We start from the raw sequence: 23012 nt of genomic DNA on the forward strand, positions 1-23012 counted from the left end.
CCCAAACCCGCAATAATCTTGGATTAGAAGGACACAGAACTCGCGTTGGTGTTATTGTTCGCGCAGTGGACTTAGCGATCCGGACGTCACCGGTTCGATGGCGTCTCCCAGTGTGCGGCATTTGAAACGATGGGCCACGCTTTTCTTTTTAAACTCTCCCTCCCCCGCCCAGTTGGTGTCCACCCAGCTATATACATTGAATGGATTCACCACGGTTAGTCGATTGGCAAAAGTCACGTGTGGTCGGGTAAGTTGTGGGTTAATACCCCACCTCTTCCAAGATTGTCTGCGCAGCATGGAAGAGTAGACCGAATACGCTCCTGAGGTCATTCCAATGGAGGCTCTTCCTCCAGCGGTAGCGTGAGAAATAAATTCCAGGGCCTCTTCCTACGAGATAGATATTCGTGGTTGTGCTGTAGAACTCTCCAAATGAAAATGCATTCTTGACAACATAAGTTATGGACAAATGATTTGAGTTTATTTTTTTAACACACACTGAGAGATCAAAAATTAAACACCAACATTGCCATATGGTTAGAGTGCCTGACCCACAATTGGAAAGATACAAGTTGAGATCCTCGGCACAATACCTTTGAGGTGAGAAAAATGGGCATCAGTTTGTGGGAAATCATCGGCGTTTTTTTTTCCAATGGAGATCTATATTTCCTTCCATGGACATGTGTAGTTGCCACCCACACGTTCAGGACCACTTGCACAAACTACCACTCCTCCATTCCTCATTCCACGCAAAAACACTCTGGCACAACTTCATGTTTGTGTTTGGTCTGCAGATTCACTGGATAAATAATATTACACCTTATATGAACACAACTCAGTATATAACATCGCCGAGGCCACTGAAATATAAACTACAGTAAAACCTTGGATTGCGAGCATAATTCGTTCCGGAAACGTGCTTGTAATCCAAAGCACTCGTATATCAGTTGTGATCACGTGACGCTCGGCAGACAAAGCGTATTGCAAGACCTCGCTCGTTTATCAAATTAATATTTATTTTAAAATTTTGCTCGTCTTGAAAACACTCGCAGACCAAGTTACTCGCAATCCAAGGTTTTACTGTAACAGCTAATTTGGCCCTTCCTGCTGAAAGATATACAATCTTAATCTTTATCCCGTGGGAGATGGTCTGGGACTACTAACGTCTTTGTCAGCAGGAGCTCTTAGGCAGCACAGCTGAGATCCTGGGTTTGAACCAGGGCAGCCACTCGTGACCACATTCGCTTCTCAAATGCGGTGAGATTGATGGTCTCAGCCCAGCCACTAATAAGCGCACAAACAAAACCATCACGTGCAGTGTTTCTCGTCAACTTTGCTCAACGCTGAGCTCTGACGTTCATAAACGCAGGTATATCTCACGCTAATTGCTGTTGGGCATGAAGGAGTGGTATCTAATGCTGGGCAGGCGAGGTTTTTGGATGTGAGTTCAGCAATAGTTGCGTCACATCATCTTCCTGCAGGGCCACTCCCCGACATGGCGCGCTGTTGTTTTTCTTCGAGAGATAAAATTCGAACAAATGTTTTTTTGTTTTGTTGTTGCCTCAAGGCACGCATCTGTGAGCTGCACATTGGTGAACAGATACAAATATTCGGCGTGCGCGTGTGTGTCCTAACGAATGAGTAATTTCACAATGATCAAGCGATGTAATGTGACACTCGTGTTTGTGTTTCTTTAGGACGGCCGCACGGCCCTTCATATTGCCGCTTTTCACTCCAAGGAAGAATTGGTGAAACTTCTTCTCACGAGAAAAGCTGACCCAAACATTCCCGGAGGGGTGAGAATATTTCTATTTAAATTATAATCACGTTTTCCCTCACGACCTCAATGTTTTCTTTTCGCAGTCGCACACAAACTCATTATGCAGCCGTCGAGGGGCATTGTTGGTGAGAACGCAGATAACCAGAGCGCCGTTTTGTCTCCACGTATCAACAAAAACATACTTTGATTTGCAGACCAATATTATTTGTTTTAGCATATAAAAACAAATAAACTCTCGATTCGTTTGGACCTTCTGGGCCTCATTAGCAGTTGGGTTTGAATTAACAAAACCAATGAAATGGGTCCAGAGTTTGCTTACTTAAACGCATGTTGTGGGATAACATTGGTCTGGAAAAGCAAGATGCTGACGGGTCATCGTTGATTAGTTTATTTATGTATGTGTGGAAACAAAACGGAGGTCACTGATGCTGTCAAACCCATGATTGGCTCACGAGTGATGACACCACATTTACCCCCTCCATTGAAGACCGAAACAGGAGGAGGATTTCTCCACAATTTTGGCTGTCGCCTGATGATGTTGGTTGTAATTACCGGCGAAACATCATACTAAAATTGTAAATGTTGTGGGTTTAATGTCCAACACACCGGTGCGCTGATCTAGTAACTAATTGGCATGTTTTATTTACGCGACAAACCTTACTAGTTGGCTGTGTCGGGTGGTGGAAGTTTTAACAACACATTTATATTGACGCGATCTAACCCAACAAAAAAAACTCTATTATGGACAATATTGGTCGCCAAAGCCTAAGTGTTAAAAAAAACTGTGCGGTTGGTAGGCCCACCGTATAGTATTAATTCCTGGCAATTTCCACATCAGATCAGCTCTTAATTGATAAATAAATTGTTCATCGGAGAGACAGAGAGGTACATTACATTGAACAATTTAATTGCACACTGGACACTTTCCCCACACAGCCAATTGGTGCACCTACTAATCTGTAATGAGGGAGTCACAATAAATTAGATTATGGAAGCATAAAGTACACACTGTATGTGTATGTCCAGTATTGCTTGTGAAGAGCAACTAGAACAGATTTTCTGGAACATGATAAATGTATAGTATGTATGTATTTGTAATGCTTTCATTATAGAAGTCAAGTAATGCACTTTGATGCTGATATACAGACAGTGATACTGCTAATACTGTGTATTTACTGCATTTCCAATCCTTGCTCAGAAGCTCAGCTGGCAGCTGAAGGTATTCTGAGGGCAGCCTCACCACTCACGAGATCACAACAGAAAGATGGAGACAGAAACAGAGAGACAAAGACTCGGAGAGACAGATGTACAATAGAAATTCAGAGACAAAGAGAATGAAAGAGCAACAGAGAGACAGAAGAGAGAGAGAGAGGAAGGCGGAGACACACAGACGCAGTAAACATGGAAGGTTACTTGGGAGAGACAGGGAGACAGAAACAAAGAGACAGGGGGGGGGGGAGAGAAAGAGACAAAGTCAGAAAGGGAAAGAATGACAGGGAATTGGGGAGACAGGGGGAGACAAGGAGAGGGAGACAGACGGAGATAGAGCAATACATGTGCCAGTTTATTGAAATAGATATTTCATTCCTACTCAGCTTCCAATTCAGATTTGCAGAAGACCTGGATAAGGTGTTTTGGCCAAATATTACAAAGTGCTTCGTCGTGCACGACCAAGCTTCGGTGCGTAATCATATTACCATCACCTCACTTTTTCGAGATTAAACAATTGTTATTTTTTTCCTTTGCTATCTATCTCCAGCCCAATTTAAGGCCACGCAGGCTGTTTATTACACGCCCATGATGTGTAGCAGTGGAGCTAACGTGAATGGGCCATGCAAAGGACGTGGAAGCCCTTCGTCAGGAAGCGGCGGGGGTGGTTAGATGGGGCAGCGCAGCAAGTAGGTGGCTGGCTTAACGGTGCCACTTTCTTCGAGCCTCGACTTACCCCCCCCCCCCTCCCATTCGAATTGCTCGATAACAAAATTGACCATACATCCCAATAATTAAATGTGCTTCTAATCATAAATTTAGTCTTGACTTAAAGCTTTCGTGACTGCAGGAATTCATACTCTTTGGGTCTTTCGGTGAAGTCACGTAGGTAAAAAAATAATAATATAAAATCACGACGTTTCGATCGCAACACAAGCAGTCGTCTTCAATTTTTCAATTCAGACGCTGTCGCCTCGACAGACCTGGTTTTCACCTGAGGACGGCTGCTTGTGTTGTGGCCGAAACGTCGTGAGAATTGTTTTATTATGTTTTATTTTTTATTATTTTATTAATTCCCTTCTACGTGACTTTACCGAAATAACCAAGAAGACAGTCGTCTTCAGGTGAAAAGGTACAGCAGGCGGACTGCTGAGGCAGGAAAACATGAATTGTACCCATCTCAAACGAATATAACCTTTGGCTGCAGTAGCTCTCTCGCTGCATTTCTTCATGCCTCAGCAGTCCACCTGTTGTATTTTTTCACCTGAAGACGATTGCTTGTGTTGCGATCGAAACGTCGTGATTTTATTTTATTATTTGTCTATCTACGTGACATTACCGAAAGACCCAAAGAGCATGATTTAGTCGTTCTCTGGTCAATCTTTGTACGGACATTTGTTTCGTGAATGCATATTAATACGTGCACATCCCACACCGCTTATTTTATCAACGGACATTTTATTTGTGCAAGACTGTATACGTCTACAAGAGATTCACTGACTTTTTCCCCCCACCACTTAAACCTCACTACGTTTTACCATTCAGTGTCTTCACTCAATGACATCGTCATGTTTTTAAGCGTTTTCTTACTTACCATGATCAAATCGAATGCGACTTTAAAACGTTTTATTTTTTTAGATGTGTGCGTATATTACGACACATCGCCTCGGTACCCACCCCTACCTCCCAGTGCGAATCTTATTATTATTATAATAATAACCGTGTCTGCGTGAAATGTAGCACCGTGCTGCAGATTTCCACCGTCGTTCATTACATTAGTGGTGAATAATACAACTATTCATCTGCTGCTGAGGAAGCATCCAAAGCATTTCAGAAATCCAGCCCGTGTTCAATGAGCGTGCGAGCTCCTATCGATTTACGCCGCTGTCTTACGACGCTGTGAGTCAAGTGGCTCGCAATACACCACCGCTTTGCTGCAATGTGCATGTCGAGCGGTCGTACATGCGGCCGGAGAAACGTCTTTGGAGAGACCTTGACAGAGTGGAAACCGCGAGTGTGCACGGGTCCGTCACAGCGAAGTGGAAGCCTCTCTCCCCTGTCCTCTCTCTCCCCTCTCTCTCTCCGGCTTGTCCTGCCGTGACACCGGCACGGCGGGCATCTCGCCGCGCTGCGTTCCAAAGGGCGTTTATTTTGATGATGGTGATGATACGTTTATTATGGTGATGGTGGTGATGATGGTGATGATACGTTTATTATGGTGATGATACGTTTATTTTGGTGATGGTGATGATACGTTTATTATGGTGATGGTGACGATACGTTTATTTTGGTCATGGTGATGATACGTTAATTTTGGTGATGATGATACGTTTATTTTGGTGGTGATGATGATACGTTTAGTTTGGTGATGATGATACGTTTATTTTGGTGATGGTGATGATACGTATATAATGGTGATGATGGTGATGATACGTTTATTTTGGTGATGATACGTTTGTTATGGTGGTGATGATGGTGATGATGATACGTGTATTTTGGTGATGTTGATGGTGATAATACGCACCTCGTGAATTCGCAGCTGTGATTATATTCAAATCAATAGCGCCAGCGGTTGGGGAGAATTTCTGCTGCTCGCGCTGCGGGCTCGCGATGGAAACTAAACGCATCCGTCAACAACACGGCCCTGAAAGGAAACAGAGTATCTGATAGGCGACGTTTTGGGCAAAAGCCGTTGTCTATTGTTGAAGGAACACTTTTTCATAACAGAGAGAGAGAGCATCTACGTGTTGTGAAGCGAGAGCATCTCTCTACCAATGGCCCAAAACGTCGCCTGTTAAATGTTATGACGAATATCATTGTTTTCCATTTGGGGCAGTGTCGTTGATGAGTGTGGCTTGTGGCACTATTGTCAATGCGGTATCACAACAACGGTTTACTCCAACGATGACGATAAATCGATAAAAAATAGAGCGTTAGAATCTACTTGTTTATGTAAGTGGTAGTGGCCAATCTCCTTTGACGGCGCTTAACCATCTTTAGCAACAACAATAATAATAATACAATGTAATATTCCTGCTTGGAATTACGCTGACAGAGAGGGAAAAGGACGCGTGGATTGCGTGACTTATGCGAGTTAAAGGCCCCACACGGAATGTTGAGAGAAGCGAGTGGGCTTTGGTAGTACACGTCGCTAGAAGGGACGACTTTGGATGGTCGAGGCGAAGGGGTGCCACTGTGTACCGTGCAGGAAGTCGTGTGTTTGATCCCGACCTTGACGCCTGCTGTATATTTGGAGTTTGCTTGTTCTCCCCGTGGTCGCGTGGATTTTGCCCTAAGTCCACCGATTTGTCCCTCGACATTTAGAAACGCGCGTTGAGAGTGTTTGGCTGCTATGAATGTCCACGTGATAAGCCACTTGATTGAGCGATCATTTGTGGCCAGGTCGCTTCTGCAAAAGAGCTGTCTTGCCCAGTGGGTCGTACCTGTTAAATTAAAACGTTTCGTAACTAGTTTAGTTTAATTATGGAGTTGTAGCCAAAGCGCACGTCCACTCTGTAGATGGAGCGATAACATTGCATTATGTCCAAAAGCCGGATGGATTGTTGCATCTCAGAACTGTGACAGATGGTCACAGCGTTGAGGGAGGCCTTAATACAACAGTGGACGATGGATGACGTGTCAGGTGTTTGACGAAAAATATTTGATCGAATATTCAAATAATTTCACATCTTCCTGAGCTGCACAACCTGTGAATGCAATTGTCTCCATCCTGTCGCATGATTTTAATAGGTGTTATATTGAGATGTATGCTCTCTTAGTGAGAGAGAGTGGAATATCATTAGGATAGAAAAAAAAACGTGAAAAAGGTCCAATTGTGAGAAAATCACTCTAACTCCAGAGATGCAAGATTGAATTAACCAATTTTCACGTGCTATTATCGTATCAACAGTTAATCTATTATATTGGATGCAGCCCTTTTGAGTTAATTTAATGACACTTCATTTAACCAAATTAAGAGAAAACAGTTGAAACTCATTGTGTTGTTTTGTAAGAACAAATGGGAAACTATATACGCTACTTAGGGGCAGTTAATATATCTTTCAATCACAATTTGGTTTCCTGTAATTTGTACGTTTGAGATGTTTGGCGAGGTATCTTCCTTGGAACTAACGCAGAGTCGTGACCGTTGGCTTTGTTGAGAAGCACCTCACTGAGTCTCAAGACTATTGCGGGAGAGTCCTGCACGAACACATTTGGCCATTTCCCTCACGAATAATTTGCATTTGGACGGAAACCAAACGGCTCAGAGAAAGTGCATCCAGGGGCTGGGGGATACCACTCGACAAACAATGGAGATCTTCAACAACCTACTTGCTGTTACTGTGGTATACTGTCCACCCTCTTGTCTACCTGCAGTTTGTCTCAACGCGTGATGAAATCTGCTTCATCCACCAATTATGCCTGTAAAGTGCCTGGATTATTAATGTTGCTAAACAACAGCCACATGAAACTCCAACCAAAACTATCACGTTGCCATACATAGCAGGTGTGACCAAAAAGATCTCCAAAAATCTAAACAAACATAAGATCCAAGTCCGATTCAGTACAGTGCATAAAATCCGTGATTTGATTCCATCTGTGAAGGATGTCGTTCCTGACTTACAGTATCCTGGAGTCTACAAATTGAGTTGCATTTGTGGTGATTGCTACATTGGAGAAACGAAACGTCATGTTTCTGATCGTGTCCGCGAGCACAAGTCAGATCTGAAACACGGCAGAACTGATTCTTCGGCCGTTGCCGATCATTGCTACAACTCGGTGGGCTCTCATGAAATTGTATTTTCCGAGACCAAGGTTCTCTGCAAACCTCCTGGCTACCATCAAAGGTTTGTACACGAAGCCATACAAATATTCAAACACAGACATAATTTCAACCGTGATGACGGTTACAAACTGAGTAATCATTGGAAAGATGTGATTAACCATGCAAAAAAGATTTAACTGCACTTATTTGCCAATCTTATTTGACAGACAACTATTACAGTTTTACCACGTTAAGTGGTGGTATCCGTGCCACAGGTTGAGTCACAAACCGCACCTCTCCACAACAAAGGCTCAGCCTTTGTTATGCAGTCTATTCTTAGTCTTAAGCCTCACCTTACCATATTAATAATAAGTATGCGCCCCTTGCACCACGATCTTCTCCAACCATTATATAAACGGAGTGGTAGCTACTGCAATCTCTCATTTACTTGATACAGCTGTCGTGGCTGTGACGGTACCACCTGAAGACGGAAGCTTGTGTTGCCTCCGAAACGTCGTGATTTTTTATTTTTATTTTTTATTTTATTTTACTTTCTAATGTTTTTTTACCTACGTGACTTTACCGAAAAAACCTTAGAATATTTGCTAAACATTTGTTGTCATCTAAAATACTGCAGTGAAACGTCTCTTATCCGTAGCGATGTGGGCGGTAGGGGGGGAGTGGTATTAATGGGTCATAGTATTTGCGTATATCCTTGTAAATTAATCCTGTTTTCTGCACGATTGTCTGTGGTATAAGATGTGGATAAAACAATGTGGGGAGCGGTTAGCGCGCTGCGCTACGAACCTGGAGACACGAGTTTAATTCCCGCTCGCGGCTGACATCCGTGATGTTTATTTAAATTGGTCCTGGGCCTCCCTCCCCGAGGTCGACTCAGTCTCAATTCAGTACCTTGTGCAATGTGTAAACATTGTCACTGGGGAGACAAAGGCGGCCGGGCGTGGGGCTACCCACTCACTCCCTAGTGTGTCGTGCCGGCCTTTTTAGGTGCTCACTAACAGCACTTGGCCCAACAGTCTGTGAAGGCTATGAGGGGGACCTTTGTCATTGAATAATAGGATGGATGTTCCATGAGCTCCGGGCCAATCCTCTTATCCGTGTCAAGCTGCGGGAATAAAAACACATTCCTGCGGAGGGAGCTGGTAGGAACATTGGGTTGCTCGGTCAATGGCCAGGGTCAACGGCGGCGTGGTGTATTCCGGAAATATGGCCGACTGTGAGGGCGGGACAAGCCGGCGTGAGTAGGTTAAACGTTGAGTTTTATAAGGGCACCACGGGGTGACCAGCCCCTCCCCACCCAGCTCCACCCCTCCCGCCCCCCACCCAGCCCCACCCTCTCCACCCAGCCCCACCCCTCTCATTTTTGGATGCACGACAGACGGACGGACACAATAATCCCCTGTGGGCTGGTGGAACCAGGTGGTTCCTACCAGTAATAGGGCCATATAAAGGACGATAGTCGCCGTACAGTTATACCTCAATGCAATAAACAAGACCCTGTGTTAACTGACCCACTAATGTTCATGGCTTTGCACACTTTCAGTTTGGTCCATTTTAGTTTTGTTCCATCACACTCTTTTAATCTACAATGAGTGTGCAGTCTCCACGGCAACCGCAAAGGATAAACAAAGATTGCGGTCACGTGACCCTCGGAGTGAGCTTCATGCATCCTCCATCCAGCCTCTCTCCACGTCGTTCGCTGGCGCAAACGAATCTCCCATTGTGATCGCGTGTGCGTGGGTGTCTTCAGTGTGTGCATGTGTAAGGTTCGTAATGCGATGCTGCATAGCACACGCGTGCATACCTGCTACCGACGTCCATGATACAACAAACTTAAAACAAAAAAGTAGTTGGAAAGGAATGATATTTCAATGTAGATGACCTAAAAGTTATCAGCTCCAGTCGCTTCCTAATATCGGAAGGAAGAGCGCGTGCTTAACTCTTAACACGCATGATGCGTGCATAGCAAGTTCAAGTTTATTTATTAGGAATAGTCATGTGAGTCATTCGGCTCTTGAATCGGGTGCAACAGCAACACACAAAAACATGAACAAGAAAGTATCTTAGAGTGAATATGTGACTAAGTGCAAACAGAAAATCCAAGAAAAGACAGCAAAATATTGCAGAAAAAACACCGTACACCAACGCTGTGCAAAAATCCCAGTGGGATGCAAGTCAAACAACAACAATCACAAGACAACTTAGATTAAGGCCATCAGTCTTACTCCGTACTACAACAAACAAACATGGCCAAACCAGTAAACTTTTCGAAATCACCAAAATAAAGCAATGAAACAGTGATCATAACACAAATCAGCGCCACGTGTACGTGGATAGGGACTACACAACGCAGACCGCCCAACATTACTTTGAAGGCCGATTAGGAATACAAACCATGGGTAAGACAAGTTTGACTTGGTGGACAGAAACGCGCCCTATGAAGTGCGAGACTTAACGCCGGTGAGTTATGCCGGTTACGTTTCGCGCGCGTATCACTCAGCCGATGTTGCCGAAATATTTCATGTTATACAGCGCCTCGAATAAGGCGCTGAACAAAATAATTAACTGTTTGTACAGCAGAAGAGTGTGAAGAGATGAGTTGATGAGAAGGATGGCAGCGCATGGCTATAGATGACGACGCGTGAAATAAACGGTGATGAAAGTGACGATAATGATTAGTTAAAGTGACAGTGAGTAGTTAAAGTGATAGTGAGTGGTTAAAGTGACAGTGAGTGGTTAAAGTGACAATGAGTGGTTAAAGTGACAATGAGTGGTTAAAGTGACAGTGAGTGGTTAAAGTGACAGTGAGTGGTTAAAGTGACAATGAGTGGTTAAAGTGACAATGAGTGGTTAAAGTGACAATGAGTGGTTAAAGTGACAGTGAGTGGTTAAAGTGACAGTGAGTGGTTAAAGTGACAGTGAGTGGTTAAAGTGACAGTGAGTGGTTAACGTGACAGTGAGTGGTTAAAGTAACAATGAGTGGTTAAAGTGACAGTGAGTGGTTAAAGTGACAATGAGTCGTTAAAGTGACAGTGAGTGGTTAAAGTGACAATGAGTCATTAAAGTGACAGTGAGCGATTAAAGTGACAATGAGTGGTTAAAGTGACAGTGAGTGGTTAAAGTGACAGTGAGTGGTTAAAGTGACAATGAGTGGTTAAAGTGACAGTGAGTGGTTAAAGTGACAGTGAGTGGTTAAAGTGACAATGAGTGGTTAAAGTGACAGTGAGTGGTTAAAGTGACAATGAGTGGTTAAAGTGACAGTGAGTGGTTAAAGTGACAATGAGTGGTTAAAGTGACAGTGAGTGGTTAAAGTGACAATGCGCGGAGTTTCTGTATACCCCCCCCCCCCCCCCGAATCATATGTCGCGGTTTGTGCTCTGTACCGGGGCTCCTACTGAAAAATAATGAAAACGGAACAAAAATTCCTGAATTCATTTGAAAAGAGAATTCACTCGTGCATTAATGTTAATGGGAGTAAGTTTGAGCATTTGTAAAAATAAATTAAATTACCCTGTGTGATTCATTAAAGTAAATATAATAACCCTATGTACCCTGACTTTTGGGCCACCATGTGTATTTAAAAACTAGTCATCAGAATTGTTTTTATATGAATTTCTCACCAGGCCCCATGTTGTTGAGTGTAGCCTCCGACTCAAATGACCAACTCTGTCTCTCTGACCTCAATCTGGAAACATTAACAGTTATATTTGTTTGTTTCTTTCAGGATCGCAGTGTTATTGACAGATGTTGAATTTTAATTGTATGCACAATATGTACTGTATAGATGTTTCCCCTGCTTATATGATTCAGCATATTTAAATACGTTTGCTCATAAAGTATAATTCGGTGAAATCTCTAATCATAATTTGGTGGTGCTCATTGCAATGGGTGGCTACGTGCCAGTGATGAAATTCCATTTTTCTCTTGTCGGTTGAATACTTACATACGTATAATAAATTCAGCCTATATAGTGACGTAATAATACAGTAATAATATCAACAATATTACATCTATAAAGGCTTAACAATAAAAAAAAACATGAGATTCTTGAAATCTACTCTAAAGTAAACTCGGGGGGTGGGCGTGAGGGTTGGAGCGGGGGGGAGGAAACAGACTCCGGTAACGGTGCCTACTAAATGCATAATGTGTTATATTATGATTCTGATGGTGATAGGCATGTGCTCATGAATGTGGCCTCTTCTCTGCGTGCTTCTTCTACTGCCTCAGCCGAAGGAGCAGCTGCCACTGCACGTAGCAGCCGCACGTCCGACCGGTGCCCTGAGCACGGTGCTGCTTCTGCTGAAAGCGTCCAGCAAGGATGCCCGCTTCGTTCCAGACAAGGTACAAAGAAACTTAACACAGCGTGTAGATGTCATCATCGTCATCATAATTCTCAGCCAGGATAAATTCACTGCTGGATGAAGGCATCCTCAAACTGCTGCCATCTCTCACGATCCTGCAATGAAATAGTGCACCTTGCACCTACACACGAGATTATTTCATCACTCCATCTCCTCCTCGGAGGTGGTCCTCTCAGATGAGTTGCGTTCCATCACTTCATGGCGGTATTGGGGAGCTGTAGTGCTATGATTCGTGCACTGCGCTATGAACCCAGCACCCCGAAGTTGATTCCCGCTCATAACTGATGTCATTGGGCCTCTCGTAAGTGGAGAGACAAAGGTGACCGGGCGTGGTGTTGGCTACCGACCTCCTCGTGTGCCTTGCCGGTCTTCATAGGTGCTTTGTACAAAGCGTCTGCTTCTAAACTAAACCGACACCAATTATTTTACCAGGTAAGGCCCACTGAGCTATATAGCTCTTTTTCAGAAGCCACCTGGCCACAAATGAAAGCTCAATGAAGTAGTTTATTAAATGTAAATTTTACAGCCAAATACTCCGAATGCATGTTGCTAAATATAGAGGCAAAAACCTGAGGACCCGGAAAAAAAAACCCACTCAACGACGGGAAGTGAGACCCGCACACTCCAAATATACAACACGCGTCAGGGTCGAGATCAAACCCAATGACCTCCTGCTCACACCAGGCGAGGTAGTTAACATCTCACCACATCGGTGCTTTGATTCCTAGCTCGGCGCGTATGGATACGGCGGCAACGACGGCAGACGGCACGCTCGTCACGAGGCACCCCATGTGTGTGTTTCCGCAGGAAGGCTCGATCGCTCTGTTACCCGCGATCGAGGCCGGCAACGTGGCCGTGTGCAGGGAGCTCCTCTCGACGGGGGCCGAGCAGCAGCTCCACGCTCACAGGACGGTAATTGCCGCCACCGCACCCCAGAAGAACGGAGGCGCCACGATGGCCTGGTATCCTGGTATACAGGAAGTCGTGGGTTCGATCTCGACCCTGATGATGCATGTTTATTTTTGGAGTTTGAGTATTCTCCCCGTGGTCGCGTGGATTTTTCTTCGGGTCCTCCGGTTTTTCCTGCAACGTTTAGAATCAACATGCGTTTCGATTATTTGGCTGCAATACATTTCCACATGATAAGGCACTTCGTTGGGTTATCGTTTGTGGCCAGGTCGCTTCTAAAAAAGAGCTAAAGATCCTTATAGCAGTACCCCGGGGTACCAAATAATACAAAATGGCCGAGGCAATTAAATATTGTATTTCTGGGACACTATTTTTCCCAGGGGTGTACTTCACTCCGCGACTGGGGTACCAATCAATCCGACATCAGTGCTACTCCACGATGTCGAAACGCCAAACATCAGCATAAAAAAATCCGTTATCGAAAATTTCAACTTTGAATAGTGCATCGTGTACAGCTCGTCGAGACGAGTCGATTGCCGTATCGCCGACTCATCAACAGACAAAAAATGGCTGCATCACGGGCATTATAGCGAGAGCCAGGGCACTATGGTACCCCGGGCTCCCGCCATAAGGTTCATATAGCTCAGTGGGCCTTACCTGGTAAAATTAAAAACATGTTTTAAAGTATTTTTTATATACAAAATGTAATTCACCACAGTTAACATGGGCAGGTCGTCTATGGTGGCCTGCTGATAAATTTGCAGGGTTGCACCTTTACCGTTATATATTTGTTTGTTTCTTTCGTTTCTCAGTCCGCTTGTCCTGGTGAGGGCCGCGGCTTATATATATTCGTGTGTCGAGGTATTATTAAGTATTTACATCAGTGCTTGTACCTTCTTTTCTTTGTTGGCAGGACAATGGGGACACTGCTTTGCATTTGGCTTCCAAGAAAAAGGATCTGGAACTGGCAAGACTCCTTATAGAATCTGGAGCCAACATAGATGTTCAGAATGTAGGTCATTGGCACATAATTTATATTACATAATGATTAGGGTTTCCTCCCCAACTCACAGTTATGATACACAGCAATATATATTTTAAAAAATATTCAAACAAAGATAAGAACAGCCCCATGGTCAAATGATTGTGAACCAGGTGTGGAAATATTAATTATTGTGGCTGGAACGAGTCTCTACATCGAGCGATGGGCCTTCTTCATAAGACATCAGACAGCCACAGTCATGAGCTGCTGCTTGACACATTTGAGGACATATGCCCCTCCATGTGCTAAAATCTTGTCGACTAAAGATGTGCAAAAGTGCGCGCTCTTGTTAAGATGCCGCCGTCATTGTCATCAGCCATGATCGATCCACTGCTGAATGAATGTCTTCCCAATCCGTCACCGTTCCTCACGGTGCCGCGATGCAGCATTCCAAGGAGCATCACCACATGGGCTCATTTCATCACTCCGCCTCGGGTGGACGTCCGCTCACTCCACCGTCGATACGCAGTGGCGATCCAATTACAGATACCCCACGCAATTAAAAATGATAAATTATAGGGGAGGCAACACTGCATCGCAAGGCCTCTACAAGTCTCCCACCAATCTCAGTGAATGTATTTCAGCCAGTAATACTCCGCCGAGGCACTGTGTCCATCAGTCAGTATGATTCTCTTATAAGGTTAAATTATACACGAGCCAAGGTTGTTACAAATCAGCGACGTCTCCGCATATTTATTTCTCGCTTTACTTTCCATGCCATTTCCACAACTACGCGAGCTTTGGAAATAAACACGTTCAATTTTCGGCACGAAAAACATTGGGGTTGTTGCCATGGTGCAGCAGTCAGCACCTGCAATCCAAAGGCCGCCGGTTTGATCTCCCGGAGTGGCAGTTTACACACTGGGAACTTTTCTTAAATTCCCCCACCTCTACTCACTTAGCAGTGTAAATAGGTTCGCCGCAGTTTGTCGACCAGTAGGTCGCTTTTGGTGAGGTAAAGTGTGGGCACTCCTCCCTCTTCCAGCGTGGAAGAGGAAGCCAAAATATCCTGGAGGGGCTCTCCGGAGCTCCCGCTAGTGGAGATTCGTCCATCAGCAGTGGTGCAAGCAAGGCATTGCAGGGCTGCACCTTTACCTTGTAAATATATTCTACTGAGCATATGTGCAAAAAGAGCTTAATGACTGATCGGATTCTTCCAGTCTAAATAAAAATTCTGATATTCAACCTCGTTGTTTATTGTAACGTGCGGTCTGTAGGGTGAAGGCCAGACTCCTTTGCACATAGCCGCCGGGGAAGGCGATGAGGTCTTGCTCAAGTTCTTCCACCAAGTTAAAGCCAACCCCAACATTGTGGACAAGGTAATCCATCTACACTTCATCGGAGTTTGCCAGCACAAAACATTGGCCCACATAAAACGTATAATTTGAACTACAACTTACACCAACTTTGGACAAATGCCATTTTCTAATTTTTTCAATGTGTTTTCGACAAAACTGAGTTATATAGCTCTTTTTCATAAGCGAACTGGCCACAAATGATAGCTCAATGAAGTAGCTTATCATGTTTACATTTATGGCAGCCAAATACTCTAAACACACCTTTCTAAATGTGGAGGTGAAAACTGGAGGACCTGGAGAAAAATCGACGTGACCACAGGGAGAGAGACGTACAAAACTCGAAATATACAGGCTTCATGGTCGGGATCAAACCCATGCCCTCCTGTATACCAGGCGAGGTAGTTAACATCTCGCTACCGCGGCACCCCACGAACAAAAAATATGGACATTTCAGTCAATATTGTTTTTTGAGGATTGATTAATAACCTCTTGATTATATATGAAAGTAAAAAAAAGCATGTATGTCCATTCTGAAATGCGTGGCACCTGCTGCCGTGGTGTCATGGTCAGCAGACTGGATTTGTGATCCAGAGGTTACAATAAAGTTCCATCTCCCCCGGCGTGACAGTTGAAAGATTGGTGCGAGTTTCTTACACCCCACCGCCTGCCCGCCCAGCAGTGTAATTGGGTGCATCACAGTCAATGCCAGGCCACGTGTGTGGTGGAGACAAGTGTGGGGCACTCACACCTCTTCCAAGACGTCTGGCCAGTGTGGAAGAGTAGGCCAAAGTACTCTCCAAGAGAGGCTCTATAGAACTCCCTCTAGTAGAGGTCCTTCTACCGACAGTGGCGTTGGCAAATTATTTCATGGCTGCATCTTTATCTAACATGCGCATGTTTAAGCTATTGTAGAGAGTTTGGCTCATTGCACGGGATATTATTCCACTTCACCGTGTGTTCTCAGTGAGAGCATCCCATTGGTCCACTTAGCCACGAAGAGGCCACTCTGAGGGCCCCCTCTGGGTGACCTTAGTCTAAAATTAGCACAGAATTTCCCAATTGTCGTTCATTAGGTTTAAATTCAAACGCAATAATTCATCGCTTTATCGTCATGCAGTATACAACAGACCTCCCCGCCCCAATTAACACTTATAGATCATTAGGGCGTGTATTGTTAGCGAGCACCTATTTTGCAAGACGCCAAAGGTTACAATACTCACACGCTGTGCTCTCACTGGTTTTGGGCTGAGCCAATCTAGACGAGACTCAGGGCATATTCACATTACAAATTGTTGCCAATATGCACGGTCCAGCGACCTGTATTTCTGTCATTAAATACAAAATGCGTTCAATGTTCTTTACGCGAAGTCAACAAAAGTCAGAGTGCCTTTCTCTCTCAAACAAGTGAGCGGCAGGACTAATCCCTGTCCGGTCATGGATTTCACATTCCCTTGGCAAAAGTCTGTAAGGTCAACTACGTTTGGCTCTCGACAAATTGGCACGAATGCTGAAACACCAAAATGGACGATTTGTCGAGTTTACCCTCGGCAATGTTACCACCTCGCGGCTCACGTTCAGTTCAGATAATCGCCGTTGATGTTATCTGTGCGCGGGAATCCAACTCAGGTCTCCAGGTTCGTAGCACGCTGTGTTACCACTCTCCGCTATTTTTCTGCAAAGACAAATCTCGCCCACGTAGCCTTTGACCAGACTGTTGAGGCAAGTGCTGTCAGGCCTGTACGGTGCCCCAGGGTATGGGGTGGCTAACACGACACCTGGCCACCTTTGTCTCCCCACCGCTGATGTTTACACATCGCACCAGATACCCATTTATGGCTGAGTCGACCTAGGGGGAGGCCCAGGACTAGTCAAAATATAGGCCACTGCTTTCGATTATGAGCAGGAATCCAATTCGCCGGGTTCGCGGCGCGATGCGCCAATCACTGCGCGAGCGCTCCCCAACAACAACAACGACATCACGACGGCGCTTGTGCCAGGCTAGGTGCACGTCGAGGCCACGTGAAGTGTCGAACGCCCGCCGGCATGGAGGTCACGGGTCGGCTGACTGAGATGCCTGGCCGATGCGCCACCTGTGGGCCCTACTTGTGCCACTGGCACGCACACTCGCGCACGCACGCAGGGGGGGAGGGGGGGGACCAGAGCAGTACAGTATCTCGGTCCAAAAACCAGACGTGAGTTGTTTTTCAAAAATAAAATAACAACACAAACTGTGCGCTTGGTCGGATGCCCGGGGATTAAACGTGCGTGCAAAGCAGCGTGACAGCAAGGGGGGAACGGGAGAGCGGTGGTGTGGAGGAGGCGGACGGGGAGAGTGGGAGCCGGGGTTGTAGAGGAGTCGGGGTAGGTGGTGAGGTGAGGGTGAGGGGTGGCAGTGGTGAGGACAGAGAACGTCTCCGCAGAAGGTTTTGGATTCGACACGGGCGCAGGGGCTTTCGTGACCCAATGTGATTCGCGGTTGATTTTTTGGTTCAGATCGCGTGAGTAAAACGCGCGTCGTAAGCCCTCCTCCACCCAACGCAGACGATGAATGAAGTTGTCCCGTGAACAAACGTGACTAATGTATTACTGCTTCAGCGCACCGGTGATTTGGAGAGTAATCCACAGCACTGAACATTCGGTGTCGACGTTTTGCTGGCAGTTACAACCAGTATCTTTGGGCAGTTGTCAGAATTGTAGGGCTTTTAGTTTAACAATAAAATCATAGTTGTGACCATATTAAAACAATTTGTCTAAACAATTATTAACCGCTTTCAATAAAAGGCTACAAACATTCGGAATTTGGAATTAATGTGCAGGGCTTTACTCATACGGGCGATGGGGTCGCTGTTCATTTCATTGGCAGTACTGAACCAGCATTGGAAATTCCACATTCCTATGACAGAGTGCAATCCGTTCTAAGGATGATTACGACTCCTGAAAGCGTGGTACCGTATTCCCCATTTCATAACACGCTCCACAAAGTAAGACGTACCCCAAAACGTTTGCCCGCTAGTCAACAACATTACAACAACCACCCAAACAACAACCGCCATTCACCACTAAGTAGCGGTGACATCACCACGACGCTTGTGCCAGGCCATGTGCACCTTGAGGCCACGTGAAGTGTCGAACGCCCGCTGGCAGGAGGCCACCGGTCGACTGACTGAGATGACAACCACCCCCACACACGCACTCGACGACTAGATAATAAGACGCACCCCCGACTCTTGTTTTTGACAGGTTAAAAAAAACGAAGTCTTGTCGCAGAAGGGATACGTGGGCTAAGTTAACCGGTGTGCTGACATTGTAGGTCACGACCTCTTCCGATCGTGAGTCGAGCACTCTGCCAACGCTGGTGCCCAGCTGTAGCGCTGCGAGTGTGTGGGCTGATGTGGTGTAGCGGTGGTGTAGCGCTATGAAGCCGGCGATCCGGGTTCGATTCCAGCTCACGGCCCACACCGATGACGATTATCTGAACCGGTCCTGGGCCTCCCCGAGGTCGACTCAGTCTCAAATGAGTACCTGGTGCGGTGAGACAAAGGCGGCCGGGCGTGGACCTGGCCACCCACCCCCTCGTGTACCGTGCCGGCCTTCATAGGTGCTCGCTAACGGCACTCGCCCTAACAGTTTGTTAAGGCTACACGGGGGATCTTTGTCTTTGTGGACTGCTGCAATCCTCATTGGGTGTGGGTGGCTATGGAGTCAGGGCGGACGCATGACGGTCACACATGTGACATTGGACTGTACTCGTAGTGTGTGTTTAGCTTGTGAAGGTAACGGTTCCTGCAAAGGTAGTTGGCATTCGTTCAGGTTCCCTTCTGACTGGGTGCACCCACGCACAGCAGGCCCCAGACAAGGATGCCCTGTTTGCCGCCCATGTGCACCTTAGGGGCAAGCAGTGTTAGCAAGCTCCTATTACGGCTGGCTAGTCACACCGCACCCAGCCACTCCTGTCTCCCCGGGGTTGATATTTACATGCTGCACGAACCATTTGAGGCTGAGTTGACCTCGCGAAGGTAGGCTACCCTTGTTTTTCATGGAAGGGAATCAAACCCGTGCCACGGGGTTGTAGCAATAGACAGACAGACATACCTTATTTCAGCTGGCAAGGCCCACTGAGCTCAGAAGCATTTTTTTTAATTCGGTTTTGGACCACAGCAAGCAGACCATTGCTTCATGGCTTCACCACAAAGACACATAGAAAGATCCCCTGTATAGCCTTAACGGACTGTTGGGGCAAGTGCTGTTAGCGAGCACCTCTGAAGGCCGGCACGCACACGAGGGGGTGGGTAGCCAGCACCACGCCCGACCGCCTTTGTCTCCCCAGTGGCAATGTTTTTACACACCACACCAGGTACTCATTTGAGGCTGAGTCGACCTAGGACTGGTTCAGGACTGGTTCAGATTATCGTCACTGGTGTTGGTCGTGAGCAGGAATCGTACTCGGGTCGCCGAGTTCGTAGCGACGCGTGCTAAACGCTACACGACCGCTCTCCACTCACACACATGCACGTGCATGCATTCTCAAATGAGAAGTCTGTTTTTAACGCTTTCCCAAATTCCCAATGAGGTGGAACGTGTCCACGCATTTGCTCTGTCCGTGAATGCAGTGGGGTGACGATGATCCAATATGAGCAAAACTTTAGTCTTAAGTCGTGTTGCTATTAGGGAATTTGATTCAATCCTTGTTGGAAACCGGCCAAAGGGTTTTCCAAATCTTGAAGACCCAAACCAGAGAAAATGGGACTATTTACAAACATGCTCATGCATTTTGCTTAACAACTACATGTCGGTTTCCGTACTGCTAAATGCATTCGTTAGAGGAGAGGCACATGTTGGAGAGTGTGATTCAATCCACGCCAAGACGTGATTTGTCTTCCCGTTCTCCCAGTGCGACAGGTCTCCGCTGCACATCGCGGCAGAGCGAGGCCACACGGCAGTTGTGGACATTCTCATCGAAAAGTTTAAATCGAACGTGTTCGCAAGAACCAAGGTGCGCGCACGAATACAGCGCAACTTGCATTTGCCTCCACACTGCAAGTGGGAATTCCACATTAACTATCACAGGGGCCAGTCTGTCAATAAATAAACCATAGCTGCAATGTGACAATTGTTTTATTGGCCTGAAGAGACGATCTTCCGAGTGAACTCCAAACGACGATTTGAAATCCACACCTTAATGTCCACATGCGAGTTACAACTTGGCAGTTTGGTAGAAGCGGCGCATTGCATTGTGGTCCCTTCGGCTACCTCACCAAAAAAAACGACTTCGGGGTAACAGAAGAGATTGTGAAGTTTCTTATAATGAATCTGTTTCTGTGGATCGTGACCGTTCGGTAAAGAGAGAGGAGCGGCTTTTTTTTTGTCTTCTTGTTGTTTGTTTCAAATGCTCGCATGGCGACCCCTTGGGACAACGGTGACCAGGGCTGAGGAATTTTTTGCGCCCCCTTAATTTCTAGTGGGACAAGAATGATCCAAAAACGGAGTTGATGTGCTCACATACCGTGTCAATCCATACGCTTTACAACGTATTCTTGTACAGGGAAATTGAGTCTTTCAGGTCCATACGGCATACAGCCGTTTCAGTACGGGCAAAACAAATTGTTTTGTCTATTTGTTTGTGTTTCTCCCTTGTGATGGGACTTTGCTGGATGAACGTTGCGATTTATAAGGGCCACGGGGTGACCAATAAGGTCTGAATTGGTCTGTAATAAGGTAGGCACTGATAAGGGGTTGACAGGTATGTGCTCATCACAGGGACTCGCGGGGGGGGGGGAGATCTCTCCTTGCTGAGTGTTCCTCCCCAGCAGTGACTTTCCACATGCTGCGATGTTCGTAGGCATTGCATCATTTCTGGCAGCTTCTGTAAACCCACCACTGTTAACGGACTTGCGCAGAACAAAGCACAGTGGACAATTTGTACTCTCGCTTTCCAGACGCTGGCTGAATTTGGGAATATAAAAAAAAAACACACAAAACAAAAGATGCTAATTACACACACACATACAACGTATGTAAGCAGTCAAATTAATGCATGTGTATTGCACAAGGATGTGTAATACATATGCACATGTTTGGAGTATATCAGTCGCAGCCATAATTCATTACCAGCCATGGTCAATCCACTGCTGGATGAAGGGCTTTACAAGCCACTGCCATCTCTCACGAACCTGCGATGATAACAAAGACAAAGATCCCCCGTATAGCCTTAATATGCCGTTGGAGCAGGTGCTATTAGCGAGCACCTATAAAGGCCGAAACGGCACACGAGGGGCTGAGTGGCCACCATCATGCCCGACCGCCTTTGTCTCCCCAGTGGCGATGTTTACACACTGCACCAGGTACTCATTTGAGGCCGAGTCGACATAGTTGAGGCCCAGGACTGGTTCAGATATTTGTCACTGGTGTTGGCCGTGAGCGGGAATTGAACTCTGGTCGCCGGGTTCGTAGCGCTACGCCTCGCATCTACACACGACCAGAGTGCAGCAGCGCTCCATCTCTGCAGCAGACGGACTCCCGGATGCGTTCCAATCCTTGGCTGCCACTCCGTCATTATTCTTGACCATCGGCCATCGGCCCTTCTAGGCGTGACGTGTCCTGTCCATGCCCATTGATGTCGTTTACCTGCATTATGTCCTCCAATCAACATGTGCAATCAGGAGTGACTTAAACTCCTGGTTGTAGATTCTCCATTGGGAGTTGTTGAAAACTGTTAACGTCGTTATTGTTACGTAGTGGCAAGCTAAGAGTAGTTGCCATAAAGAGACTGGTCTCTACTGTAGGAATGTGGCATTTCCACCAACGAATGTGAGCACTACACCACACCCTTTTGAGCAGGTACAAATTTTCAGGCACAAGTCGGTCCAAAGTAACAATTTACATTGAAGCCAATTTAATTCGACATGGCATTAAGGCAGCACGATTTCACGTATTTACTTTAGCTTCCTATGCACTCGGTGTGTGTGTATATATATTAGTATAATAGTGTAATCCTGGCCTTCTCCCAGTCGGTGAGAAACCACCCATTCAACAGCAAAGCAACTGACATCCAAGGGTGCACCTTGGTTGTCAGGTGGTGTCTTCGACTACCTGGAGACAGAGTGTGGCAAAGCGATGCCGGTGAATCTCGTTGTACAACAGCAAACAGCAAGCTGCAGCGGCAACTGCAGGGTGATTAATACGAGTCCACTCAGAGGCTGTTTCCTCTGGCGCTTTCACATCGAGTGGCATCAGGGCAAGCCCACCTTTTCCTCAAGCATGACAGAAGAAAACACTTTAAGCGTTAACCATATCAATGATAATTAATTTCTGAACCCGTTTAGTTGGCGAGATGTTAACTACCTTGTCTGGTATGCAGGAGGTCGTGGGTTCGATCCCGACCCTAACGCCTGTATATTTGGAGTTTCCGTGTCTCTCTCTCCCCGTGGTTGCGTGGATTTTTCTCCGGGTCCTCCGGTTTTCCCCTCAACATTTAGAAACGTGTATTTAGAGTATTTGGCTGCAATACATTTACACGTGATAAGCCACTTTGTTGAGCTATCATTTGTGGTCAGGTCGCTTCTAAAAAAGAGCTGCATAGCTCAAGTGCGCCTGACCTGGTAAAATAAAAAAAATAGTTTAATAGTTTAAG

General features: G+C 45.9%; 1 protein-coding gene across 2 annotated transcripts in view; it reads left to right on the forward strand.

The window, feature by feature from the left end:
- LOC144935843 (uncharacterized) overlaps positions 1-23012 on the forward strand; it is an 82116-nt gene that overhangs the window by 11920 nt on the left and 47184 nt on the right. Inside the window, exons 3-8 of one of the 2 annotated variants that reach the window (XM_078862651.1) lie at positions 1695-1793; positions 12000-12113; positions 12941-13045; positions 13956-14054; positions 15302-15403; positions 20274-20375. In XM_078862651.1, coding sequence (XP_078718777.1) covers positions 1695-1793; positions 12000-12113; positions 12941-13045; positions 13956-14054; positions 15302-15403; positions 20274-20375 — 621 coding nt within the window. The remainder of the gene's footprint in view (positions 1-1694; positions 1794-11999; positions 12114-12940; positions 13046-13955; positions 14055-15301; positions 15404-20273; positions 20376-23012) is intronic. The other variant, XM_078862652.1, reaches the window with a different exon arrangement.

The sequence above is a fragment of the Lampetra fluviatilis genome, chromosome 14, assembly GCF_964198595.1.
Source record: "Lampetra fluviatilis chromosome 14, kcLamFluv1.1, whole genome shotgun sequence".
Classification (NCBI taxonomy): Eukaryota; Metazoa; Chordata; class Hyperoartia; order Petromyzontiformes; family Petromyzontidae; genus Lampetra; species Lampetra fluviatilis.